This window comes from Neopelma chrysocephalum, unplaced genomic scaffold (genome assembly GCF_003984885.1).
Source record: "Neopelma chrysocephalum unplaced genomic scaffold, ASM398488v2 Primary Assembly neopelma1_63, whole genome shotgun sequence".
Lineage (NCBI taxonomy): Eukaryota > Metazoa > Chordata > Aves > Passeriformes > Pipridae > Neopelma > Neopelma chrysocephalum.
The window spans coordinates 11,444,622-11,469,343 of NW_020897720.1; the positions used below are offsets into that span (position 1 = coordinate 11,444,622).

Consider the following 24,722-nt stretch of genomic DNA (forward strand, 5'->3'; position numbering starts at 1 on the left):
TGCGCGGGCGGCGGGGCGCGGGGCAGCGCTGAGCGGCGCGGAGCAGGGCTGCCGCCTGGCCCGCCCCGGCTGCGGGCAGCCCGAGCGCCGGCCCCCGCCTCGGGCCGGGGCCGCCGCGATGGACCCTCCCGCGGGCATCGCCTGCGTCCTGCTCTGCTGCGCGCTCGCCCTGCCCGCCGGCGCCCTGCGGCGCCCCGGGGACAGAGGTAGGTCTCCGCCGGGACGCCCCTCGGGGCTGCTCGCCTTTGCCCCGGTGCTCGCCAGCCCGCCCGTCCCAAGTCGCGGCTCGTCGCCCCGCGGCTTTCCGCTCCCCTTGAACTTCTTCTGCGGCTACTTTTTGCTGGGTTTCCAGCTGTTTCCTGCAAGGGGCAGGCGGGGACGGGGAGAAGGGACGGGGCAGCGCCCGGCGGTGACAGCGCTGCGCCCGCAGCCCCGCGCCGCCCGCTGCCTGCCCCGCGGAGCGGGCGAGCCCCGGCGGGCAGGGCGCGGTGCCTGGAGTTCCCCGTGCGGGATGAAACACATGGCAGCTGGTCTGCCTCCTCCTCCTGCCCCGGCCATCGCCTCCGTCCAAAACTCCCGGGCTTCCCGCAGAGACCGCTCCCGATCGTTGCCCGTGGCGTTCCCATCACCGCTCGACCCATCCCCGCCGCACCGGGGGTAGTTTGAGGGACGTGCCTTTTCCTTTGCAGACTTGCCACCTGCAAACCCAGCCCCTAGCCCTGTCCCTCTGAGCAGTCCCGAAGCGGACCAGCGCCCTCGCCTTCAACTCTGGCCGCCCGGGTAGCCCCAAAGTCCCCGAGGCGACCCGGTCCCGGATGGGGTGGGCTGGGGTGCGGGGTCCCGGGTGGGTGGGCAAGGGGCAGCGGGACCTCGCTGCAAGGGCAGGAGTGCGGGGTCCCGGCGGGGTGGGGAGGCTCACGCTGCCGTCTGGTGTTTTGGGGAGCAAAAGGGAAGTTTGAATGAACTCTGCACACTTCATGCAGGTGAACGAAGTGCCTGCACAGAGTGCAGTGTCCATCTGCCTTATGTAAGTGTCTGCTGTGCTAATGAATAATGGAATAAAAATCCCGCGGCATCAGGATGTGTTTAGTTCTAGTATCTCTGTCCTCTCTTGCTTTCTCCCTGTAAAGATTCAATTCTGAGGAATATAGAGGAGTACAGCCTTGTCATCCCCACCAGCACCGATTCAGAGGGCAGGTTCCTATCCCACCTGGTGTCTGGACCGCCAAAAGGACGTTTCAGGAGAGCAGTGGAGGACTTGCAACGTGAAGTAGCAAATGAGCAAATATTTTACAATGTCACTGTTTTTGGAAGAGAGTTTCACTTCAGGTTGCGGCCAAACTCGAGGCTCGTGGCCCCTGGAGCAACAGTTGAGTGGCAGGAGGACTCTGAGGAGACTCACATTGAACCTCTCTATGGGAATTGCCTCTATGTTGGGGATATCACCGATTTGCCAAATGCTTCAGTGGCTATCAGCAATTGCGATGGGCTGGTAAGTTACTTTTGTTATTATATCGAAGATAATTATATTAATTTCCTACAGTCTTTAAATATAAAATGTGTGGACTGTCAGAAACTCACACCTCATATGGTAACTGTGAATGCAAATTAACTAATGTTCTCTTGTGTGGGAATAGCTGCGCTGCACCAGGCGCTGCTTTACAGACAGTGGCACTAGAAGTTTAAGCACATGCTCTGAGGTAGCTACTCTGGAACAGAGCAGCTGAAACCAGGATTTATGTTGATTTGTGGTAAAGTTGCTTGTGGTGTCTGATGCTCTGAAACAGAGGACGAAATGGCAAGTTCTCGGCATCCTCGTCCACTTCTCACTTCCAACCTGCAAGGGGAAATGTTAGGAAGAGTTAATCCCAAATAATGGGCTGGACTGCCCTGGAAACAAGTTTCGTAGGTAAAATACGGTTTTGCCTTGGAAAATTTTAATTTATTCAGAGTCTATTTTCATGGATCTTTCACTCGGAGAGTTTCATTGCCTAATCAAGTGATTGATGGAAAGTTGCAGAAGAGTTTGAGTTTTATATGCAAAACAGCTCCCTGGGATATATTTTGCAAGGCTGTGTGTTTTAAAACTTGCTGCAGCTTCCTGTTCTGGAGTGCATGTTCAGCAGTCAGATTATCACTGTTTGTCCCTGACATCTTAAACTGTCATATTGTCATTTGAGCAGTAATTACTGCACAGCAATTTGTCTAGCAAGAAAAGAGCTATATTTCTTTATAATGAACAGCTTATCCAGCCAATATTTCCTTGCTATAGCCTTTAGAGTTCATAATTTTGAGATTGCTTAATTGTAATGCATTCTGCCTCTGCATAAAGGGCCAGTAGGAGTCAGTTGTATTTCTATTTATTTAGTCATAGGAAGTTGTTAGTTTGCTGTGCCAAGAAGATGACATGTATGGAGATAGTATGTTGGCTGCCTGAGAATGGAAGGGAATCAAATGCTTTTCCCCTTAGTCTTTCCTTCCCTGCGGTTTCTCTCAGCCATGTGCATTCCTGTTTTGAGAAGCAGGTTTTAATGTTGCAGTTGTTTGATGTGGGCAGCTGGCTGAGGGCAAGAGGAGCACTAGGACTGAGCAAGAAGAGCCACTCAGAAAGCAGAGTGTGAGCCTGCAGTCCTGCCTCAGGGGGGCAGGCAGAAGTTCTGTGCTCTCCCCGTACTCGGCACAGATCGTTTTGTGTAAAAGACAAAATTTACTTGCTCAAAATTTAACTGCTCTTTACTTTTAGAACTGAGGAGGAGCCAAAACTCTTCTCCCTTGTTCATCTGTGCTGAAAGGTGGAGGAAGATCCTGTTGATGGCTGCTGCTTGCCTTGTGCTGTCCTCATCAACACAGGTGTTGGCTGTAAGGGCAGTGGGGGAGCTTGTTCCTTCTTCCTTCTCGCGTGTGAACGAGTGTGAACTCCTTATATTTAGAAAAGAGAGTTATGATAAAATAGAAGAGGTGTTAAAGCCAGAGTATGGGTAAGACTCTAAAGGTCCAAGACCTCATGCTGCACGTGAAAATGACAAAGGGTTTATGAAATGCTGCTCTGTTTGAAACAAATGAAGCCAGGTCTCAATTCAATGGCACTCATAATTGGCTGGAATGCAGAAAGATACCAAAAGAACTGTAGTTTTCAACCTGTGTGCACAACCCATGTGTCTGCCTTTTCCCAGCACTCTTGTTTCATTAGAGGAAGCAGGAGAGTTGTTCTGGGAGCTGCCACATTCCAATCTGGATGTCAGGCTGATTCTTTCATGGCACTACAACTTCTGTGGTTCTGCTAATACCTTTGGCAAAGGATTGCTGCTTCCTCCATGTGTATCTACAAGGTAAATGTTGCAGGGCAGAGACATGTCCTTTTTTGCCCAGGTCACTGAAGCCTTCCTGCAGGAAGCATTACCTCAATACCTTTAAGCATCTGGCAGTAATGATTTCCCTGGGATTGTGCAGTAAATCTGTTGTAGAACAACAAATTGAACTCCAATCCCTTGGGTACCGTGTTCTGTCTCTACCCATTCCCTCCATCTCAGTTTCTTTCTTTCTTGTGGGGCAAGAATATAAAACAGATTGTCTATAGAATAACACAAACTCCAAGAAATTATACCAGTGGTTCTCCAAAAGCCACTGCTCCATGGACAGCAATAACGAGCAAGTAACCCACTGAAGTTAATACTGCACTTAACTGTCTCTCCATTTACTTTTTTATTTCTTGTGTTTGAAAGGAATATTGAAGAATCTTTGGAGCAATGTATCACCAGCAAGACATTCTTAGAGACCACTGGGCTCTATGCTTTTCTCAGGTTTATTGGCATTTTGGATGTGAATTAAGACACGGACAAGGTTATTCTCAAGTTGTTTTCTACATCCAGTTTTTGCCTCACACATAGTTTACTTATGTGGAGGAATTCTGCAGTATTATGGATTTTTTTTCGAGTTGCCTTACAATATACACACCATATCCAGTGTGACATACCTCAAGTATTTCCACCTCCTTTCCCAGGTTACTCTGGAGACAGGGATGGTGGAGCTATCTGACAGCTGAGTTGTCAACTGACAAGTGTTAAGAGTTATTTGTTATAAACTCGTTTCTTTTAATTCCTAGTATTTTCTTGAAGTGTTTGCTATTGAAGGTGGTTTGACATCTGTCTATGCTTCCGGTGGTCTTCTAGCTTTTGCATCAGATATCAGGGATGAAATCATACTGGAACTGAAGTGTTCTACTTTGATCTTTACATTGCGAACTTTTGTTGATTGAATCTGGTTTAAGTCAGCGAATGCATCTGCTACCTTGCCAACTTCTGATGTTATTTCCTCTGAACATCCCCTTTGGTTTGCACTTCACTACCAACTGTGCCTTATTTTCCAGTCTTTGCCAGTGAAAAGTCTGGCTGGTGGAACTGGTATTGCAAATGAGAAGTTGTTGGAAGGCATTTACAAGAAAATGTAAATTCTGTGAAGGGATTTTTGAACTGTACTATAACTTATGAAGATTTGTTGCCCTGACTGAGGAGATACACAGTTAGTTTGGGTACTCATGGTTTTCTCTATCAGAAGTCCATGACAAAATTAGTTTTATTGACCTAAAAATCAAATCCGAGACAGATGAAGAGAACTTCTGAAGTGTGCAATCTAGATGTGTTTTCAGAGCTGAAACGGGTCTTTACAAATCATTGGAAAGTTGAAGCTAATCAATAACTTTTTTAACAGCTCTCTGAATTATGAATGTGACTTTTACCATATTAAAAAAAAGTTTTGTGAAAGCTTTCCTACTACAGATAAAAACATTCTGGACACCTTGTTATCATCTTGGTCAGCCTGATAGCCTTCAAACTAGTTCTCCACTGAGTGGGCAGAACAAACATGGTCAGCTGTTTGTGGCCTGCAGGCTGTTGTGGAAGGTATTGCACTTTGAGTATGTTCTTGGTCCTTGGCCAGATTCTTACTTGTGGATGCAGCTGGAGGATAAGGGAGCTGGCTGTCCTCTCCAAGAGTTGTGAAGGAGAAATGGTTGGAGGCTTTAAAAACTGCCATAAAAATTAGAATTTTGTTAATCCTTCCAGATTGTTGCCTGAACTGCAGGAACTCCCTTTCTTCATCTCAGCAGATGAACCTGCCATTGTAGACAAACTCTTTATACATGTGGATTTCTGATTTTTGATAAATACTTCTACAGTGCTTGAGGCAGATGTGCCAAAAATATCTTCTTCAGGTTGACAGGATGGCAGTATTTGGTTGTGGAAATTCAGAGACATGATGTTTCTCCCAGTCTCCTCATAACATTTGTAGTTTGTGAGCTAGAATGCGTGAGCTTAGACACAAGCAGGTGTAGGAGAAACACAATATCAACACCATGTCTGAAATTGATAAGGAACACGTGATTAAACTGGGCTGCAGTGCAGAGTCAGACTCACTGACAGGATCCTAGAAGGTTGAGGAACTTCTGGATGAACAGCCAGTATGATCCAGCACCCACGGCAGCAAATGAAGGAACATCAGTTTCAATAAGAAAACATGATGTCCTAGCTCTGCTTCATTAGTATAATCCTCTTTCTTTTTTAAAAGTTAAAAGATCAGCTGTCCAAAAATTTCACTGTATTATCATTAAAATGCAAAGTTGTTAGAAGTAGTTATATAGAAACTGAGCTTTTCAAGACATCAGTGGTAGTATGTTTTCTTAATAAGCTGTCAGCATTACATGTCTGGAGGAACCAAGCCATAGTCACCTTATGAATAGAGTGGACTTGTTTCTTCTTATTTGATGAACTAGGCATGGTTTGCTCTACAACATTTCAGTCTTCACTGTGTGCTGTTATAACCCTCCCAAACTGTTTGAGAGAAGCCTGATGGCTGGCTGCTTGCCCAGATGCTGTTTCTTCTAGAAATGCTTGGGACACCAGCAGTGCTTTTTCAACTCATGCCCAATGCTAACAATATCTGTAGCCCTGGGCTGACCTGGGTGGGTTTGGGGTGATCCACTTGCTTTACTAACCAATCATGGATCTTCAGGAACTGGCTGGTGCTTTGGCTGCTGTCAATGTAAGTGCATGTCTGTCAGTTGTCCCAAGAATTTGTTATATATTATTTGTATTAATAGTGTTGTCTATTTCAAATCAGAGAATAGATTTTTTTTTCAGTTTTAATTTACAGGGATGTATTAATATAATCTAATTTGTAAATTGTAAATGTAAAAGCTTAGATTCAGGGTCAGTCAATGGTGCTTCCTAAGAGCAGTTCCAACTACTCATGTCGAATACCCACCTTTCTCCTTCCTGGGGGAATATTTCCCTTCTCTCTCCTGCAACCTTCCCTGCATTCCTGAAGATATTTAAAAACATTGTGAAGTCTATACGTATTTAGTAGTAGTCCTTCTTCACTTTGAGAATGAGCTTGAGCTCTTAGAAGTCAGTGACTTCTAAGGTTATATTTTTATACACCTTCCTGACAGAGTTGCTTTCTTGGAACAGACCACAAAGTTAAAGTTGAATATAACTCTCTTTAGGTGGAACATGTAATTTACCTGGGTAAGAGGGGGAAGGAGCAGCTCACAGTGAATACACCAGGAGAAGACAAACATGCTTATATAACTGTTATTTTTCCTTTTAGACATCCATCTCCTGCTTTCATATGGATTTACAATTTAGTTTTGTTTCTTTTTTATCTGGTTTTTGGATTACACTGGTTTGTGATGTAGCAAAAAAGCAGAGCTCCAGGTAGCACAATATTATCTTCAAAGTCTGGTCAGGTTGAGGGCCTGACAGTTAAAACAGATGTCTGCTACAAATAATTCCAGTAATCCATTTTTTGTATGCTACGTTCTTAGCATTTACATTGTGATCATGTTGCATGTATTTTTAGTATATTAAAATTGGGCATATATAATCTCTTAATTTGGGAGCATCTTCTCTGTAAATTAAACCAAAATCAAACTGAAGTTGCCATCTGTTTTTTGGTGTGGTTTTTTTTGTTTGTGGTTTTGGTTTTTGTTTTTTTTTTTTTTGGTCTTTTGGACAAGTAGGACTATAATACAGTGGCAGGAGAAATGCAAGTATTTCCTGTGACACAGTATGGAACAAAATGTAAAAGTCATTCTTTTTAAGAAAACAGCAGCCCTTCCTCTGCAGATGATCAGAGTGGGATCGCCATTAACCCTTTTTGAAAGGTCTTTTGAATTCTGCTGGGGTCTCTATGTGTCTAAGCCAAGCATGTATGTAAATTCTAGCACAATCAGAGCCTGACTGCACATCCCATCTACACACATCATTTTAAAGACCTGTGTTGCCTGACAGAAAGCAATGGAGCTGTTTTGATGCCTAACACTCAAGCATGTCCATGGATTTTCACAGGCCAGACTTTGCTTTATAACCCATTATCTGGGTTTCTACTGTTCATTTCCTTGGACAGCCTAGTTGGACAGCCCCTTCTGTTATGTAAATGGTACAGACTTTCCCTTTTGAAAGTTACAGTCTGAAACACAGGGAGTGTAAACACTATGATTCAGCCTCTGACTGGAGTAAATTATCCTCTGCTGTCCTTAAAAGAGACTATCATCAGTAAGTATTTTTTTTTCCTTTGCATCTTCTGTGCATGGATCATCTCACATTTTATCTGAGAGCAGGGTAAGTAATTTTCTACATCATACAGGTGGACACCATCTGGTCAGAGCCTCCTCAGGCAATCAAAACTGGTATCCTTGTGGTATGTTGTAGGCCTTTGGATAAAATATAGGTATTTCCTTATGTCCTATTTGACCTTCTGTTGCATTGTCCTCATTGTAGTAGTATCTATTCTGTCGTTTTCCAACCAGAATATTAAACTGTGTGCGTCCAAGAAAATGTTCCTAATGGCTTCTTCTGCTTTCCATCTTGAAAGATCCAAATATAGGAACTAATTTTGTTAAGGTCATAATTAATTTCTGGGGTAAGCAGAACATCTATTTTGAGAAGTCTGTCCCTCCTCAGCTTCCAAAGGTGTGTCCTTTGAAATGTATTACTGGCTTACTTAGGTACCAGCTCGCTTGTTGTGTGATGAGGTGTTCCAGTGCTCTCTGAGAACTTAAGACTCCTGCAAATGGCAAGGCATTCCCACATTTTGAGTTAGTTACGTGTTTACTTTCTGCTCCAGAAGGTTGAAAAACACTTTTTTGGATGAACCAGGATTCCAGCAGTTGCATGGAGCAGGACCTTTTCTCCCCAGATCACACTAGTATTTTATTTGACCTACTTCTGAGCACTTTTTATTGATGGTGACTGTGGCTTTGCAAGCAGGTCATGCCATTACTTAATTGCACACTAGGACATTTCTCATACTGGGTCTGATTAAAACAGAACCAGGGAGCAGGTCTTCAGCCTCCTGTAGGGGTTGCACAACCTACATTTACTTCCTGTGAACAGCTCTGATGTGCACACCCTCCTTTTCAGATCACCCTCTCCCTTTATTGCTTTCTTTCTTCCGAAGTTTCAGTAAGTTCTTTGACACATCTGGTTTCTTTAGCCCCTTTATCTGTGTGTGTTTTAAATTCGTCTTTGTTTGCAGAGTCTTGACACAGCGGGTTCCCAGTTTTAATAGTCTGCAAATGAAAGGCCCACATTTCACACGCTATTTTCAGCGCTGTTCCATTAAACTGTAACATTGAAAAGAAGAGTGTCCTCTTCAAGTGCAGAAGAGCATTTTGCTTCCTCATATCCAAATCACAGTTTCTGTCACAGATCCGAGTTATTCCCAGGTCTCAAAACGTCTGGTACTTTCTTCAGATCTGGAGTTCTCAGTGTCATAAGTGTGAATCTCAGCACTAATGTTTTTGCTTTTTTTTTGTAGGTAACTGTTTTCTGTTTAAAGTAGGTGTTTTAAAGTCAGAGTTTCCCTCAAGAAAAAGGCAGAGATGCCAGTTCTCTTTCTTGAAGTCTCAAAAATCACCAGGCCAGTGAAAATCATCCCAAGTATGTTGTTTTGAAGGTGTCATTTTACAGTACAGATGAGTTTCTCTTACCACCTTGTGTGTGTGTCTTGTGTGCACTTCTGAGAGAGTTTGTCCACTGGTGTGGGTTACGTGGGCTGGCTGCCCCTCAAGTGGGGGAGGTTCAATTGCTGGACATGGTAACCACAGCATCGTTTCATCCTCTCTGATCCCACAGAAACGACCTGCCCTGACCACTCATTTATATACTTTTTTTTTTCATGCCCCTTGTAGGACTGCATCTACTCATCTGTTTGTTTCCCAAAACTGTGCCTTGCTAAAATTGAACGACATTTGTGCAACTTGCTGTTACTTTTTGGTCTTGTGGGTTTAAGTTTTTCAGTGTTCCCTTAAAGTTTATATTCTTTCTTATTCCCTTTGTGTTGGTTTATGTCAAATTTAATATTTTTCCTCTCTATTGCTTCACTTGTGACCTTTATCTTCAAAATAAATGCATACAATTAATTCTTCAGTTGTGCAGCTCTCTGTGGAGAATTCAGAGGTTGAAATTGCCCAGTGTCCCTGATACTTTTTGACTCTTCCACCTGCAAAGTACAACGTTTTCATTTTTCTTCTGATGTGGTGAGCTATAAATAAAGCTACTTTAACTTCTTTCCTACTGTCATTCCCTTTAACTTTTCCTGTAGTTGCCACCTCCGTGTTTGAATTTCATTACATGGTCAGACCACTTTTTCTCAGCATTTAACCTCTAGCCCAGTGGATCTCAGGGGACAAATTACAATCTATTTTCTTCTGAAATTAAGCGTTAAGTCTACTAATCCTGTAATGAGAGAGTCAGTGGACATCACGGGTAACTTTGTGGATAAGAACATCTCCTTTTACCTGTAACTAGATAAAACTAATTTATGCATTTAAGTAATTTCACTAGGTGTGTTGACTATAGGTAGCTGCTGTTATTGCCCTTTAAAGAAGGTGAAAACTTCTACAGTTTTTTGAAGCAAGAAAACTGGAAGGAAACACCTGGCATATGGCCAACATTTCAACTGTTTTTTTGGAAAACATAAAATCAAAATATCTTCCTGAGGTTTTAGGATAACACAGAGCCACATCTTGATACAGGTCCTGAGTCTTTAAGCCTTTATTAATGTGTTTTCTGATTTACTACCACTGTAAGAATAATGAAGTGGACATGTGGGGAGAAGAACCTGCGTGGCTGATGAGCCAGCTTGCTCTTTTCTTTTACCCCATCACTTACAGTACTGACAAGGAGCAGTCCATGAAATGGCAGGAGGGATTGGATTTTGTGAATGATACAGCAGGTTTTACAGATCTCTCAGCCTTGTGTTGTGCTTGCTTCCTTCTCTTCTGGGTAGTCCTTTTTCCATACCTGCCTCCTCCTTCTGTGCCCTGAAGGCTGCTGGGCTGCAGGAGCACCTTCCAGCACATCCAGTGGAGCTCTGGGCTTGTATCAGCCCCCTTAGGCAAACCCATCCAGAGGCACCTTCACACTGCACACCCAGGATGGGGACTGCAGAGTCAGGGCTACTCTTGCAGAATTTGTAGGAGGGATTTCTTTTTCAAGTTGTGTTTCTGAACATGTGCTTTTTTTGGCATGATATAATGAGTATTGTACAGTATAGGACGGAGAAAGTCAAAATAATATGTGGAGTCCAACAGGAAAGAAAGGCTTATTTTCTTGGGAGTAAAACTATTTCAAGAGCTAAGAATAGTAATAAACCATTTACATTTTCTTATGAATACAGTAAAATGATAGAATTTAGAACGGAATAGGGGAAAGCATAAATTTTACTCTGAAGACCTGCTAAATTTTTAGATTGGATGTTAGGAAAAAATTCTCCACTGCAAGGACTGTCAAACATTGGAAGATCCTGCCCAGGGAAGTATAGATGTGGCACCTGGGGATAGGGTTTAGTGGTGGCCTTGGCAGTGCTGTGTTAACAGTTGGACTCGAGGATCTTCCAGGTCTTTTCCAACCTAAACAATTCTGTGATTCTGTGATTCTAATTTGTGTGATATTTGCCCCATATGCAAAAGACAGAACTAACATCCCATACCTGCCCTAAGCAGATGCTCCTTACATGTTCTCTCCTGGTGAAGTGTGTGACTCCCAAGTCTGGTACAGGGGCCAGTGTCCATGGCCATTACATCACTTGAAGGGCCAACAGGACAGAGCCTGTAGTTTGGAAAAAGAATCTGCAGAAAACGCAGAGATTAACCAAGGATAGGTGGCAGCACAGGCTGTGGTTACTGTTTTGATAGTGGTTTTATTTGTTTTAAGTCATGGCTTTTGGGTAAATCATGTTCGTGCAACTCACATGCAGAGGAATATACCCCTTCATTGTTCAGAGTGTTAGAATTGCTAGGCTTTTTTCTTTCTCCAAGCAGAGGAGCTGTGGAAGGAATGTGAGAGATGTTGTTTGGAAAGCGTTCTGCAAACCAGAATGTATTTAAGAAACAGTCTTTGAGAAATAAATCACTACCCGATGATGAAGACAGCTGAGCTGGGCCAAGAGTCTTTCACGTGCCAACGCTCTCTCACGTGACAGGAGCTATATTGGAAGCTGACAGGCTCTGAAACTTGCAAAGCTGAAAATGTCTAAAAATTTTTTTGTATACCTAAAATAATATCTAAATAAAAATATTTCTTTCAAACTTTTCAAAACGCTTCTCTGTAGAGCAGTGTTAACCTACCCAAAGTCACAATCTTTTACCTATTGGGATGAAAAAACCCACCCCAAAGCCCAGAAGTAGAAATTTTACACTGCTTCTGTTCGATACCACTAAGGAGCTCAGGGATGAAGAAGTTCTAGGGATGAATGTGGATTGGTTTCAAGTTTATAACCAAGCTTGAAATCAGAATTTCCTAATAGATTTAGGTTTCATTGTAAAAATGGCAAATCCACCATTCATCAGTAAACCAAAATATTTAATTCCCAAATAAGTGCTAAGAGGTGTCTGTCAAAATTAAACTTGTTTGCAAAGTTACAGCACATTAAGGCTGACATAAGCAGCAAGTGTAAAAATGGGATTAATCACAGGATGATTTACTACTCAGAAAGAAGAATATGAAACTCAGTCTGGATAAATAATAGACAAGCAAAGAAAGACAAGACAATTTACAAGATGTCTTGAATTAATTTAAACTCCTCAGTAGGAAAGGGTAATGAATTTGCTATGAAAATAAAGTGCTTACTTCACTGCAGTCAAATTAAGGCCAACAATTATCAAACACATCTTATAAAATAGAATAAAACCCCTGAACCTATGAAAATGTAGCATAATTTTGTATTTATCTAAACAGAAAATCACACAGAAAAAAACCCAGGTCTCTGTCAGTGTTTGTGTCATGATCCAGCATCATTTTGCATAGAGGCCAGGGAGGTCCCATGGCAAGTAGATGATCTTTGGACTTGTTCCAAATCCACTGAAGTGAATGTGTTTAGTTTCACTGGCTCCATTTGGCTTTGTTTGGGCAGGTTGATTAGCAAAGAATTTGGGACAAAAAGCAGGCCATGGTGTATTCCACATCATAACCTTGTCTTTCACCTTGTTCTCTGTCCCCTGGTGCAGTGGTGGTGGTGAGGGAGGTGAGCACGAGAGGCTCAAGGGCAGCTTTTCCCATGGCTGTTTATATCCCGTGTGCTGGATGGAACAGGACAGAACTGTGCTTCTAAACCTGAAATAGCTCTGCTAAACCTTCTTCCCCTTCTGCCTCACACCACATCCCCACCACAGAAGAGGTGATGCATTAAGCAAGGGGGAGGGATCAGGAGAAACCCTTCCCTCAGTCCATGCCAGGAAGATGAGGCAATTCCAGCTGCCTTGAATTTGCAGGCTCATTCTGACAGCTCTTCTGTGTCCTTCTCCCTATGAAGTTTGGGCCAGAAAGAGAAAGATTTTCCTACTTTCTGAGGCTGCCCCTCTTTGGTTCTGCACTGCTAGAGGCGTGGTGGTGGGAAGAGCTTTCTCTGCCTAAGATGTTAGTTCTGACCTCAATAAAACTAGCATTACTTGCAAAAAAAAACCCCCCAAACACCAAATACAACCCCCCCAACAAAAAAACCCAAAACAAACAACAAATCAGTAAAGAGAGAATAACATGAGAAAAACCTTAATTGCACATCTGTTCAACAGACTTTTGTGATAACTCAGCAACAGCTAATTGAAACTCCTGGATCATAAATATGCTTTCAGCCAAACTGGAGTTTACTTTCCCTGATGCAATCTCCTTTCAACTCCCCATTGCGCTCTGGGATTCTGGTGGTCAGGATTCCAACAATCTGTCACTAGATGGGAAAGTTAGAAGCTGGGTCCATTCAATTATAATGAGCCAAACCTCTGTTAATCTGCATCATCGTGTCTCCACGGATTTCTGGGAGCTCTGTCACTTTGCATTAGCTGAGGACCTGGCCTTATGTAATTAGATGTTTTCACACTCTCCTGGTGACATGCCCTCCTCTGACTGTCTGGATTTCAGGCTTCCATGGTCTGAGAAGAGATACACTCGTTTTTGGGAGGCAGCAGGACACACAAGATCTGTGAATGTGTATGTGCTATGAACATGAGACTTCTTTAAGTAATGCATTCAGGATTTGTTAACATACTTGGAAATGGCAAAATGCATTGGAAGAGGAGGATCTTTGAAGGTTGTCTGGGTCCTTGGTCTCGAATGGGCAGATGGGTTAAAGACACAGCTGTGGGCACTTCTTGTTGTCACACAAAACGTGGGCTCACTGAGGCCTCGTGGCTCCCTGTCTCTGAATTGTCATTCTGACGTAATTTTTGTGACATTTTCACGTTATTATGCAAGCCTGTAGAAATCATGACAAGACTAGCAAAACTGTTGAATAAATATGGTGTTAGTAATGTGAAATTCATCTGTGATGGATATACTTAGGTCTTTGAAGGGTTTAGCTTCCTCTGGCAATTTTGTGTTTCTTTCGGGTGATTCAAAGAGGTGTTTACTTTGACTTGTGGGTTTAAGAAATATTTGTGTCTAGGTGATGCTTTTATAGTGCATTTACAGAATGAATTCCATGCAGTCTTTAACCCAAGGATATAATTTTGGAATATTGAATCACTGCTTGCAAGTTCTACGGTAGATGCTAGCTATCCCACTGTGGGAAACAGTTGGGTTTTTTCTCTTTTCATTTTATGTTTGTTTATATTAAGACCACTTTTCACTGACGTCAGAGACCTATCAGGTCAAATCTAATCCTCTATATCTCATGGTGCACTGGCTAGATTAGCCCTAATACTTGTGTTTTCTAGTCTATGTTGGAGGCAGCTTTCACCTTGTGATCATGTCCTCCCTGAAGCTGGTTCTAGGTGATGGCTGAGCCTGTAGGTTCTCACTCCTCACCTTCACAGAGCCAGGGACCTTGTCAGCATCCCTCCTTTGCTGAGAAATGTGGAGCAAATGCCCATCTTTAAAACTGCTGCCCAGAGGTGGTGGGTTTGTTGCACCACAGTTAAATTTTTGAATTTAAAAGTTCGAATTCCAAGGTGGCAGATTTTTTGAAAGTCTACCTCCCTCCCCACATGCTGCTGCTGGGCTGGTGGGCAGTTCTCTCCCTTTCACGAGCTGGAAAGGCTTCCTTCACTGGGGAAAAAATGTACTGTGGTTCCTGTGGACAAGTGTAGTGTTCAGAGCAGCGAGATGACTGTCTGTTTGTGGGATTTGGGGGAGAGGAAGGAATGGGTCGGAAAAAAGACCAAAAGGAAAGAGTAGTTAGAGCCTTCTGATCAGCATCAGCAGGGCAAGATGCTGAGCCCTGCCACTGCAGTGCTGAGGTGATAAGAATAGCTTGTGAGTAGCCCATGCAGCAGGAATGAGCAGAAAACACTGTATTTCCTGGCAATTCATAACAGAATCCTTGTTTGGTGAATATTCTCCTTTAATGAGGACCTCCAGAAGGGAGAAAGAAGCAAAGAGTGATGTCCCCATTTATCCTCATTGCTAGTCTGCAGGGCAGGGCTGGAATACTGACTCGATTTGAGAGCATCTGAAAATTCTTGCATCTCCCAAACCAGTCCATGTGGCACTCCAAGGTGAGTCAGGGCTGCCAGGGGCACTGGGCAGATGGGAGCAGAGAGCTGGAGACACGTTCACGCACCACCAACACGTCCTGTGTGCTGCAGGACAGTCCCCTCCAGAGCTGCTGTGATTGATTTCATGGGAAGGGTCATGGCTCCAGCCCAGAAGGGATTGAAGCACCTCTCATCCTCACCTTGAGTTTTCTTCCTTCCCTATTCTTGTTCCACCAAAGTTGTTTTCTAGGAAAGTTTTCTCTCACCCTACTGCGCTGCCAGTCTGGACCAGCGTGAAACAAAAAAACCACATTGAAAGCAACAGCACAGGTTTGCTTCATTTGTTTGGGCTTTTGGGAATTTAAAAAAGTATTCTGTGGCTCTGTTGCTGAGTCAGCATTGGTGGGATGTGATTTCTGAATGTGGTCAAATTTTACACGAAGCTTTGATGTTTAATGTGTCAGTCAATTAAAGCAAGCTGCTATGCAAGAAATGATGTGGTGGCTTTGTGTGGCTTGCTTGGTATTGCCAAAATGGGTCAAAAGTATCAGGAGAAAGTTTAATATCCCTGTTTACATAGTGTCATTTTGCTTGCTTTGTGGTTCGTTAATTTTTGCAGTGAGTAGAGTATAGTCTAAGAGCAGAAAGCCTTTTCTCTACTCTGTACGACAAAAATAGCATTTGCTCTCTCCTGCTGATTTGATTAAAGTGGTTATGGAGGTTCAGCTGTGATACACATAATGCTGACTGCTCCACTGAACAGAGCTTTCCTGAGCTGGGCATGGACTGTCCTGATGCCACCTGGTCAGGTGTGGATGTTGTCTGGCCAAAAGCTTTGATGGGAGAATCGATTTGGTGAAGTTTTCTGTAGAGCAGCCCAACAGACCCTTTGTTGGCACAGCTATGGTGGTGTGAGAGAAAGAACAAGTGTTTGGGGGCAAGACCTTTTAAATACAGTTGTATTGCCAAGTCTATCCTCCCACAGTGGAACCTTCATGGGGAGGAGTGCGGGAGCCCCAGGAGTAGTTTTCAGGAAGGTGTAACCTTCTGCCGTCCTAACCGTGGGAAGGTTTTTCACAGCAAAGCAGTGGATACCTTTAGATTCCTTCTGACACTTTAATCAGACTGGCAAAAAAAGGGCTGTCCAGCTGTTTTTGTAAGATATTCAATAATGAGACTTACTTTGAAGCGAGTAAAAACCTTAGGAAGGTTTTAAGATTGTACTTTAAAGTGTAAGCGTGGTGTATCTGTTCTTTTCCTGAGGGTGTTTTATTTGATTCTGGTATTAAATCAGGAGTTGGTCCAAAGCCCGTGAACATAAATGAAAAGAGTTTTATTGACTTTGATGGGATTTGGATCATGCTGCACTAATTAAATAGTAAAGTATCCATTAGTAGTGAAGAAAACAGAAGAGAGGAGAGCCAAATACTGTTGTGATGAACCCTGTGAAGTTGAGTGAACTGCAGCCAAAGTCTCAATATCTTTACAGATGAGCTTTTCCATATTTCTTTGCCTCAGTCCTTCTGACACAGATACACTGTGGATTTTTAAGAGAACCGAATGTATAAAGATCCTTACATTTTTACTGCCTATTTAGAGGTTTTCATAGACACATTTATTCATGAAGGTAATAAGAAAAAAAATGGGAAGAGAGGTGTGATAGAAGAAAGAGATGCTTTGAACAATATTGAAATTGGGTACTAATAATTTACACTTACTTTGCTTGACTATTCTTGTAAGATTCTTAAGGAATGCAGAGTTTCTAGGTTCCAAAGAAAAGAGAAGCAGCTTTCAGTTACTGATATAAGTAGAAGGTAAGGGAAAAGCTAATATGCTCTATATCTGGAAGATCTGCATAAAAAGTAGGTTGCATTAAAAAAAAAAAAAAATTAAAGGAGGCTGTTCTGGAACTAGCCACAGAATCAATCACATACAGACAGCTTAAAAATACAGTAATAAACGAATTTTTATGTGCTGCTGGATGGATGTTAAAAGGATCTGGCATTTAAAACCCTGAAATGCTGTTCCTTGTTCCCTTTGCTCTGACCCATTTTGCCTGGGCGGCAGCAGTGGCCCTTGAATCCAGTAGCCTCCAGCACTGTTGAGGCAGCGAGGGCAGCACTCACAAACAACATTCACAGGAGTTTCCTTGTCACAAGGGGATGGTTGGAGAACCCCCCGCCTTTTAAACAAGTTGGATGTGTTGGGATTTAACTGTAACCACGTCAGCTGAGGTTTTGGGGACACGAGGTGCCTGTTTGTATTTGGATGTTGGTTCTCCTTAGGCTTCTTTGATATTACAACCCTTTAGTTGTTTTCTAAATCAACTTCTGGAATTGTTTGCCTGCTGATGCTTTTACTGAAGTAGTAAAAGCTAGTAGTGCTTAGTGCTCTTAAGCCAGTTCACAAGGTTGTTTCCATTTCAGATATTTGTCTTCAGGTTTACTAGTGCCTACTGAACATCCTCTCTCTTTAACTTAGCAAAAAAGAGGTTTTCCCACCTTCACTGCTCAAGTATTTATGAATAAATAACACCTGCAATTTGGTTTGGATTTTTATTAAAGTTATCAAGAAAAAACATTGATTGTGCCATGGTGATACCGTGACACCATCGTCTGTGTTTATAAGCACATCTTGACTTTCTACTTGCAAAAATCAAGAAGATCTTGTCAGCTGCAGCTGCAGACTGGAGAGTAACTTAAGCTGATGTGTAGATTTGTCACTTTTGTGATAGTCAAAAATCCCAAACAAATAAATGCTCTAGTAAAACTAGAATTTCCTAGAACACTCAAAATAGGAAAGGATGAAAGAATCAGTCTCAGGCCCAGCAGCTCAAATGTTTGTCTGTGCTTCCAAAAATAAAGTGTCTGAACTAGAACCCCATCTCTCCTTTTTGCATATCTTCTCTTTCAAATCTAGTGGGTACTTAGTAGAAGGTTTCCAGAAAAAAAATCCCTGGCTTTATGTTTTATGTAAGAAAGACTAAGTAGAAAGTTTTTTGTCTTTTGAGGAGATGGGTGTGTAGGAATTGTGTTTTAGAATCAGGCTTTTGATGAAGCCTGTGGAGTAAAACTCTTGTTTGGGGAATTCAGAATTGTTCTTGTGCTTTTTGGGAGGGCAGTGGAGTGAAGCAGAAGAGATTGGCACTGAAGGATGCCACTGCACTGTGATACCCCAGAAGGGCAGGAGTTACCTTGCAACAGCGACAGGTTATAAAACAGGGTTTATGAAGCAACTGAGAGCTGCCTGACTGTCCAAGGATGCAATTCTGCTCACCTGTGGTCAGTTCTGTTCCTATATTAGTTCCACTGGCCGATGTGGGTACACAGATAAGTAAAGTTACGGAAGAGTTAAAGGATTAACCCTTCAAAGAACATGACCACTCATTAAAGAGATTTCATTAATTATAAAAACAAAATTACATGGGGACTCCACCACATGGGAATATAGAGATGGATTTGCTGTATGTGAACCACAGAGGAAAGTCTTTCAATATCAAATTACTTTTTGTTCTGAGGCAAGGGAAACAATCCAAAATACAATGTAAATGCTTTCATCACGTTTAGCTTCATTGTTTCTTAATGAAAATATTTCTGTCTGAGAACAAATGACAAACTAATTGTTCCCCACGAGAAACCTAATTTGGCAACCAACTACTTTGTTGGTCCAAGGTTTTGGGTTTTTTTAATCATTTTTAATGTAAAATGTTACCTCGTGTTCCAGGCAATACAACGTGTTTCCATAGCAACCTCTTCTTATGTCTTGAACTTGACGGCATCAACATATGACATTTTAAACTATATAGCATTTGCATGTTCTGCTACCTTTGGACATGAGTTAGATTTACCAAAAGCTGGATTCTTGCAGATAGTTGGAGTTAGAGAAAGGTGACGGAGTCAGATATTCTTCATACCTCCTGCTTGTTTTTCAAAGAGTAAGGAAGTTCTTTGAGTTCTCGCTGAACTCAAATCAAAAAACAGGACACAGATTCCTGCTCCCAGCTCCAAGTTCAACAACTAACTCAAAGTCTAGGTTTTTCCCTAGGACTGTTTGTCTGTGGGTTCTGTGTCTGATTTTCTGCACTGTGTGGTTTTGGGCTGTCTCTCTGACTTTTCTCAGGTGTACCTGCTTCTGAAGCTGGACTGTGTTCAGCAGAGTTGTTCTTGACTGGACACGCACAGGCTTTGGACAGTGATGTACACCAGATCTCTCTCTGCTGCTGTGATGCTTCTTATTTTAAACCCAGTGAATGGTGAACCCTTTTCAGGTTAAGTGCAGTCTAATCCAACTGACAGTGTATTAGCAAAACACTTATAGAATAAAAGAAGTGAAGAAGGGAAACAAAAAAGACCTAGTCAGATTGGAGAATACAGTAGGGAGGGATGGTGTTCCAGTGAGCAGTAAAGAGGAATTAGTTTGACTGGCCAGACATAATTGTAAAACATTCTCTAGGAGGGAGCACTAATATAATTCCATGATTTGTGCTTTTACTGTCTTCCTTTTTCTGTCTGTTGCTTGGGTTGGCTGCTGATTCGAGCTTATAAAATATATATTTCAAGATATGGACAATCTGCCAAAAATGTGACTAATAGAAAAATGCCTATTGATCTCTTTTTAAAGCCTATATTAACATTGCTCTCTGGAAGATAGTAATCAGTTCTCACTCCCTGTAGTTTTTATACAGACACCTCCCTAAAGGATAGCTCTACTTTTCCAAATAGAGAGGAATACTGGCATCAGGTTTGTGAGGCAAGGAGCGGAGACCCACCTGCAGCCCTTGGAGAACCCCATGCTGGAGCAGGGGAAGAGTCTGAGGAATCCTCCTTCTGAGGAGGAAGAAGCAGCAGAGACAATGTGTGATGAATTGACTGCAGCCCAAATTCCCTCCCACCCTGTGTCACTGTGGGGAAGAAGGTAGAGAGTTCAGGAGCGAAATTTAGCTCGGAAAAAACAGAGGAGTGGGGGGAAGGTGTTTTTAATATTTGGTCTGATTTGATTGGTAATAAATTAAATTAATTTTCTCCAAGTAAAATTTTGCCTGCGACAGGAATTGCTGAGTGATTGCTCCCTGCCCTTATCTCAACCCAGAGCCTTTTATTGCATTTTGTCTCCCCTGTCCATCTGAGGAGGGAAGTGATGGGCTGGCTTTGGTGGGCATCTGGCATCCAGCCAGCATCACCCCACCAGAGTATCCCTCTCCTGTTTTGGCTGCCAGTGTGTATTTGGGTCTATCTGTCACATGATTATGTAGGAGAGAGCTGATTTACACAGCAGTCATGGCCTTAAACCCTTACTGCAGTGGTGATCTCCACATTAGAATAAAACCTGGTCAACAGCTTGTTTTGTCTTGATTTATGACTTCATGGCTTGGAGCAAGAGACTCCTTTTATTGATGATCCTGTGCATTCAGAAGAAGTGGGTGTAGATTCTTTCCTTTTATTTACTGAAAATAGATATCACAGTGATATTCAAATATTGGGAATAGTGCTCAAGCCTCCCTACAATGCACTGCTCCTTACAGGGTGTCCCTGTGCCATTCACTTGCCCCCACACAACTCCTGTGTGAGCTGTAGCCCTCTGAGACTCATCAGAGGTGATGCTTTTTCCAGGGATGGAATTAACCTTTCTCTGTGAGACCTGGAAAGAGAAGCGATGGTAGAACGAACTTTGGTGATCTGTCATCTAGAACTGGACATGGACTCTGCTCCAAAAGCAGAGCAGATACTCTTTGTGTAGAAGGAGTAACAGTGCAACAAAAAACAGGTGTAAAACTATCTGGGCAAGCATCTGGCTGTATGGTGCATAAAGAGCCTGTGTTTACATTCTAGGGTGAAAACTTTATCAGGAGAGATGAGAAGTAGATGCTTGAGTTACTCATGGACTTTCTTAATAGCTAATCTAGTACAGTATGTTCTTGGGCCAGTGCTTTGATCCAGCTGGGATAGAGCCAGGGGGAAAACAATTTCATACTTCTAGTTCGCTAATCAGGAAATGAGATAATTCATATAAAATGTCTCTTTTTTTGGAAAAAAGTAAAAGCCTCCTGGTCAATTCGCAGACAGTAATGTTCAGATAAAGAATTTCTATTTTGCTTCTGAACCAACAAAAACTTTAATACAAATAAGATAAAGCTTGGTGTTTTCTCTGTTCCATAAATTCACTTTCAGAGAAGAAAGTGGCCTTTCCCTCCTTTCAAAACACAGCTGGTTCTCTTGAAATTCTAGGTGTGTAAATACACTTATTGCTCTCTTCTGTTAGTTTTCTGCATCTTTTGCTCACTGAAATGTAGTACAATAAATACCACCTTCAAGTCCTCTTTGGAAGACTTGGAAAGGTCTGTTCTGTTGTTGCTGAGGGAATTACCGAGTTTTGGTATTCCCTTTTTTTCCCCCCTGGTTTGTAAGCAATGTTGCCATTCTCCAGGGTTGTCCTTACATGAACTGTTCTAAAGTGTTTGTCCCTTCCTTGATTCATCTCCTTATTTCATTTATGCCTCTTCTGCGTATTGAGGCCCAAACTAAACAGAGCATTTCCCACTGCATTCACTACTTCTGAGCAAAGAAAATTTGACTGCCTCTTCCAAAGGACTTAAATGTCCCAACATTCTTGTCTGTTACTCTTCTTTCTTGCTGGTGCTGTCACCCACCCTCTGAGCTGCTGATGAGCTGCAGTTCCCTGGGTGGCAGCTCCTTGCAAGGTGCTGGTTCATCCTCCTCACGTAAGGAGAAGGTAAAGTTGGGGGTGTGGGAGAAACAATTTTTGGGTCATAAAAGGAAAACAGACTAAATGTGGCATATACAGCCTCCTCCTTCAGTGACAGTGTTTTATCTCCCTCTTTAAGTTTCCCAGACTGTAGACATGAGCCATGTGAGGAAGGGTAGTAAAGCATCCCATTTGTAGAAAATAAAAAAAGAGCTTATCTTGGCTGAGTCAAGCAATAAGTGACTGTAACATCACTTTATTTATATAAAGTAGTGGTTACATCAATTCTAAAATTGAGAATTATTCAATTATTTCGGCCAATACAATTAAAAGCCAACAGATGAAAGTGAATGTAACAATAATTCTCTTTTTATCAGGTGTCAGGGTCATGGGTTTTTTTACATGTGTCTTTTATTTTAATCCTCTGCATAGACCTTACCAACTGCATATTGCTCTTTTCTTTGGAAAAGAAGTAATCTTTTTACTTTCTGGGTTAAGATTTATGGAAAATACTGGAAAAGAGACATTTCTTGGAGTAGTCTGGGTGTATCATTATATTTCACTGTACTTGTTACATTATATTGTATATTGGTCTAAGTACCACCTTTTGCAAAAGACAGGTGACCCTTTTTGTGGAACTCACAGCAACTCTACATAAAATACAGATGAAATGAAATTTGGGTTGCATAACTTAAATTATTGTACTTTCAAAATCCATAAAATACTTATAAAATTGAATAAATTGGCAAATTATGCTAGTGCACCTCTAGAACATATGGGATAAATGGGTAAAATAAGTAAATCTTTGTTACTTGCAGTACTTACAGGGAGCATAATGTCATTAAGAAGTGAAATGCAAAACATGTGATAGCAGATGCCAGAGTAACCACAGTCCTCCAGCTCTCACGAGAAGCCCCCTTTTCAAGCTGTATGCAGCCTTGGCCAGAGTATTCTTTTTGGGCTGAGAGTTTTTCATTCCTGGTCTTAGGCCAAAGGTAAATTCTCCTCTGTGCGGAAACTTTCAACAAAACCAGTTCAATCATATTTTGAATTCTCCCTCTCATCAGGGCTTCTGCCACTTCACCACGACAGCTGTGAGGGGCCTGGGGAGCGTTGGCTTCTTCTGCAGTGTTTTTGCACATGTTCACAAAATATTGCTATGGTCCTTTGCCTTTTATTTTCAATATCACCAAGAATGTTTATGATGCTGCTGATTGATCTCTTGTATGACACAAACCGCAAAATCTCCTGAAGCTGTGATTGTAGCCAGCTTAATAAAGTGGCTGAGACCCAAATCAACCCTCTCGGAAAAATAAGATTTTGGAATTTCCGCTGATACCAAAGGTTACGGTGGATTTTCTGAATTTTAGTAGAGTTGTGTAGGGAACTAAAAAAGATAAGTGGCACCTAGTGAAGCTTCCACATTCACCTGAGCTATGGTCTTAATTTGCTTGACCTCAATGAGTTTAACAACCTAACTCACTGGGGCTGGGGGCTTTATATGTCACACTACCTGCCTCTTTGGTAGGTAAATAAATACCTTGGGATATGTAACCCCACACAGCTGAGTTTCTGAATTGTGAGCTGTTGGCTTTTGCTGATCTGCTTCATAGACTCCTGAGGAAGTGAAGGTGTGCTGGACTTCACTGTCCTCTTCTGAGTTGGGTTCTAACCCCTTTTAAAATTGTCTGGGGTTGTTTTAATGCTCTTTTAAAAAGTGATTTAAATGTTTTATATATGCCCTCTGCAATAGCAGTGGTGAGCATCACTGTTCTACTGAAGAAGGAAAAGTGGAGCCAAGGACTTTGAAGTAGCCAGAACTCCTTCATGAGGCAACATGAATAAGAGGAGGAGGGAGCTAAAGCACATTTCTAGCATTGTTTGAAGGTAATTTTCAGTGGGACTGGCTTGGTTGAAATACATTTACTTGTGTACTTCCTTGAAATTTCAGAGCTCTTTTCAGTTGCAGTTTTATTTGAGTGACTTGATACCTTGGTGTTGTCTTTCTGTTTTATGGACCTTCCCCTGCTTGCTTCTGACTTCACAATCTGGATTTTTCTAACCAGGCAAGAATGGGGGATGCAGAGTGGGTCAGTTTGGGATCCTTGTAGGCTTAAGTGTGTATGAAGCTGAATCTAAATAGTTAATTACTTGCTGTGGCTTCTTTGATTTAACTTAATTTTTTTCTCTTCTGATTGTTTATAAAGTATTCATACCATGTTTTCCCTAATTGACTTAAGTTAGCTCTTCCTTTTCCAAAAGGAAATATGCTGAACTATAAAGGTGTCAAATGAAGACTGTAGTCACATTGGCATTTTTGCATCATCTTGCCTACAACATTTAGTAGTGGAAAAACTGCTGATAAAACTACACGATAAATTGCTATCACACACTTAAGGAATACAAAAGTCAAATGGAACTGGTGGGAGACAAATCTGTCCACTACAGCAGTTATATCTCAAGAAAGTCTCTGCTGTAATCTGGGTTTTCATTCATTGAATGGGTAACAGCAGATAAGGAATGATCACTTCTTTAATGGAGCCATGGAGGCATTTGTATTTTTTTGAGAATTCAGACTCATGTTTGGAAGGAACAAGGCTTTATTTCAATTTGGCTGGATATTTTGAAGATTTTAATTAAAAAAAATGCTGACTTTCTACTTCAATACACAAAGAGAAATCTACTGTTGCTTTTACTTTGTTTGTTTAGTTTAGTTTAGTATTTCTGGGGTTTTTTTTGAAGCGGTTGTGCGTCGCAGGCTGTAATTGGCTCTGGAGAAGGCCTTTTACTTGTGTTTCCCAGTCATGGATGTCTGCACTTATCTCATTCTTGGCATCCTCCCATTTCAAAGTAAGACGTGGCAGTAAAGTATTCTGAGAGAGTGCCAAAGAGCAGATTGTTGTAGGAAAAAGAAGTGTTTCTTATATGTTATGCTGAACTCCGAAGCTTCTAAGGAATTGAACTAACCCATTTTCCCTATAACATTACAGGACAGGTTAGTTGCCACCCAAATAACAAGTTGCTTGCCAGTGCTTTTGAGTACTGCAGATATATT

The 24,722-nt window shown here is 42.0% G+C and overlaps 1 protein-coding gene across 1 annotated transcript in view; it reads left to right on the forward strand.

Moving 5' to 3' along the window:
* The first annotated feature begins 118 nt into the window (after window positions 1–118).
* Window positions 119–24,722, forward strand: part of ADAMTS2 (ADAM metallopeptidase with thrombospondin type 1 motif 2) — a 172,227-nt gene continuing 147,623 nt past the window's right edge. Inside the window, exons 1-2 of the mRNA XM_027682751.1 lie at window positions 119–206; window positions 1,131–1,492. Of these exons, the coding sequence (XP_027538552.1) occupies window positions 119–206; window positions 1,131–1,492 (450 nt within the window). The remainder of the gene's footprint in view (window positions 207–1,130; window positions 1,493–24,722) is intronic.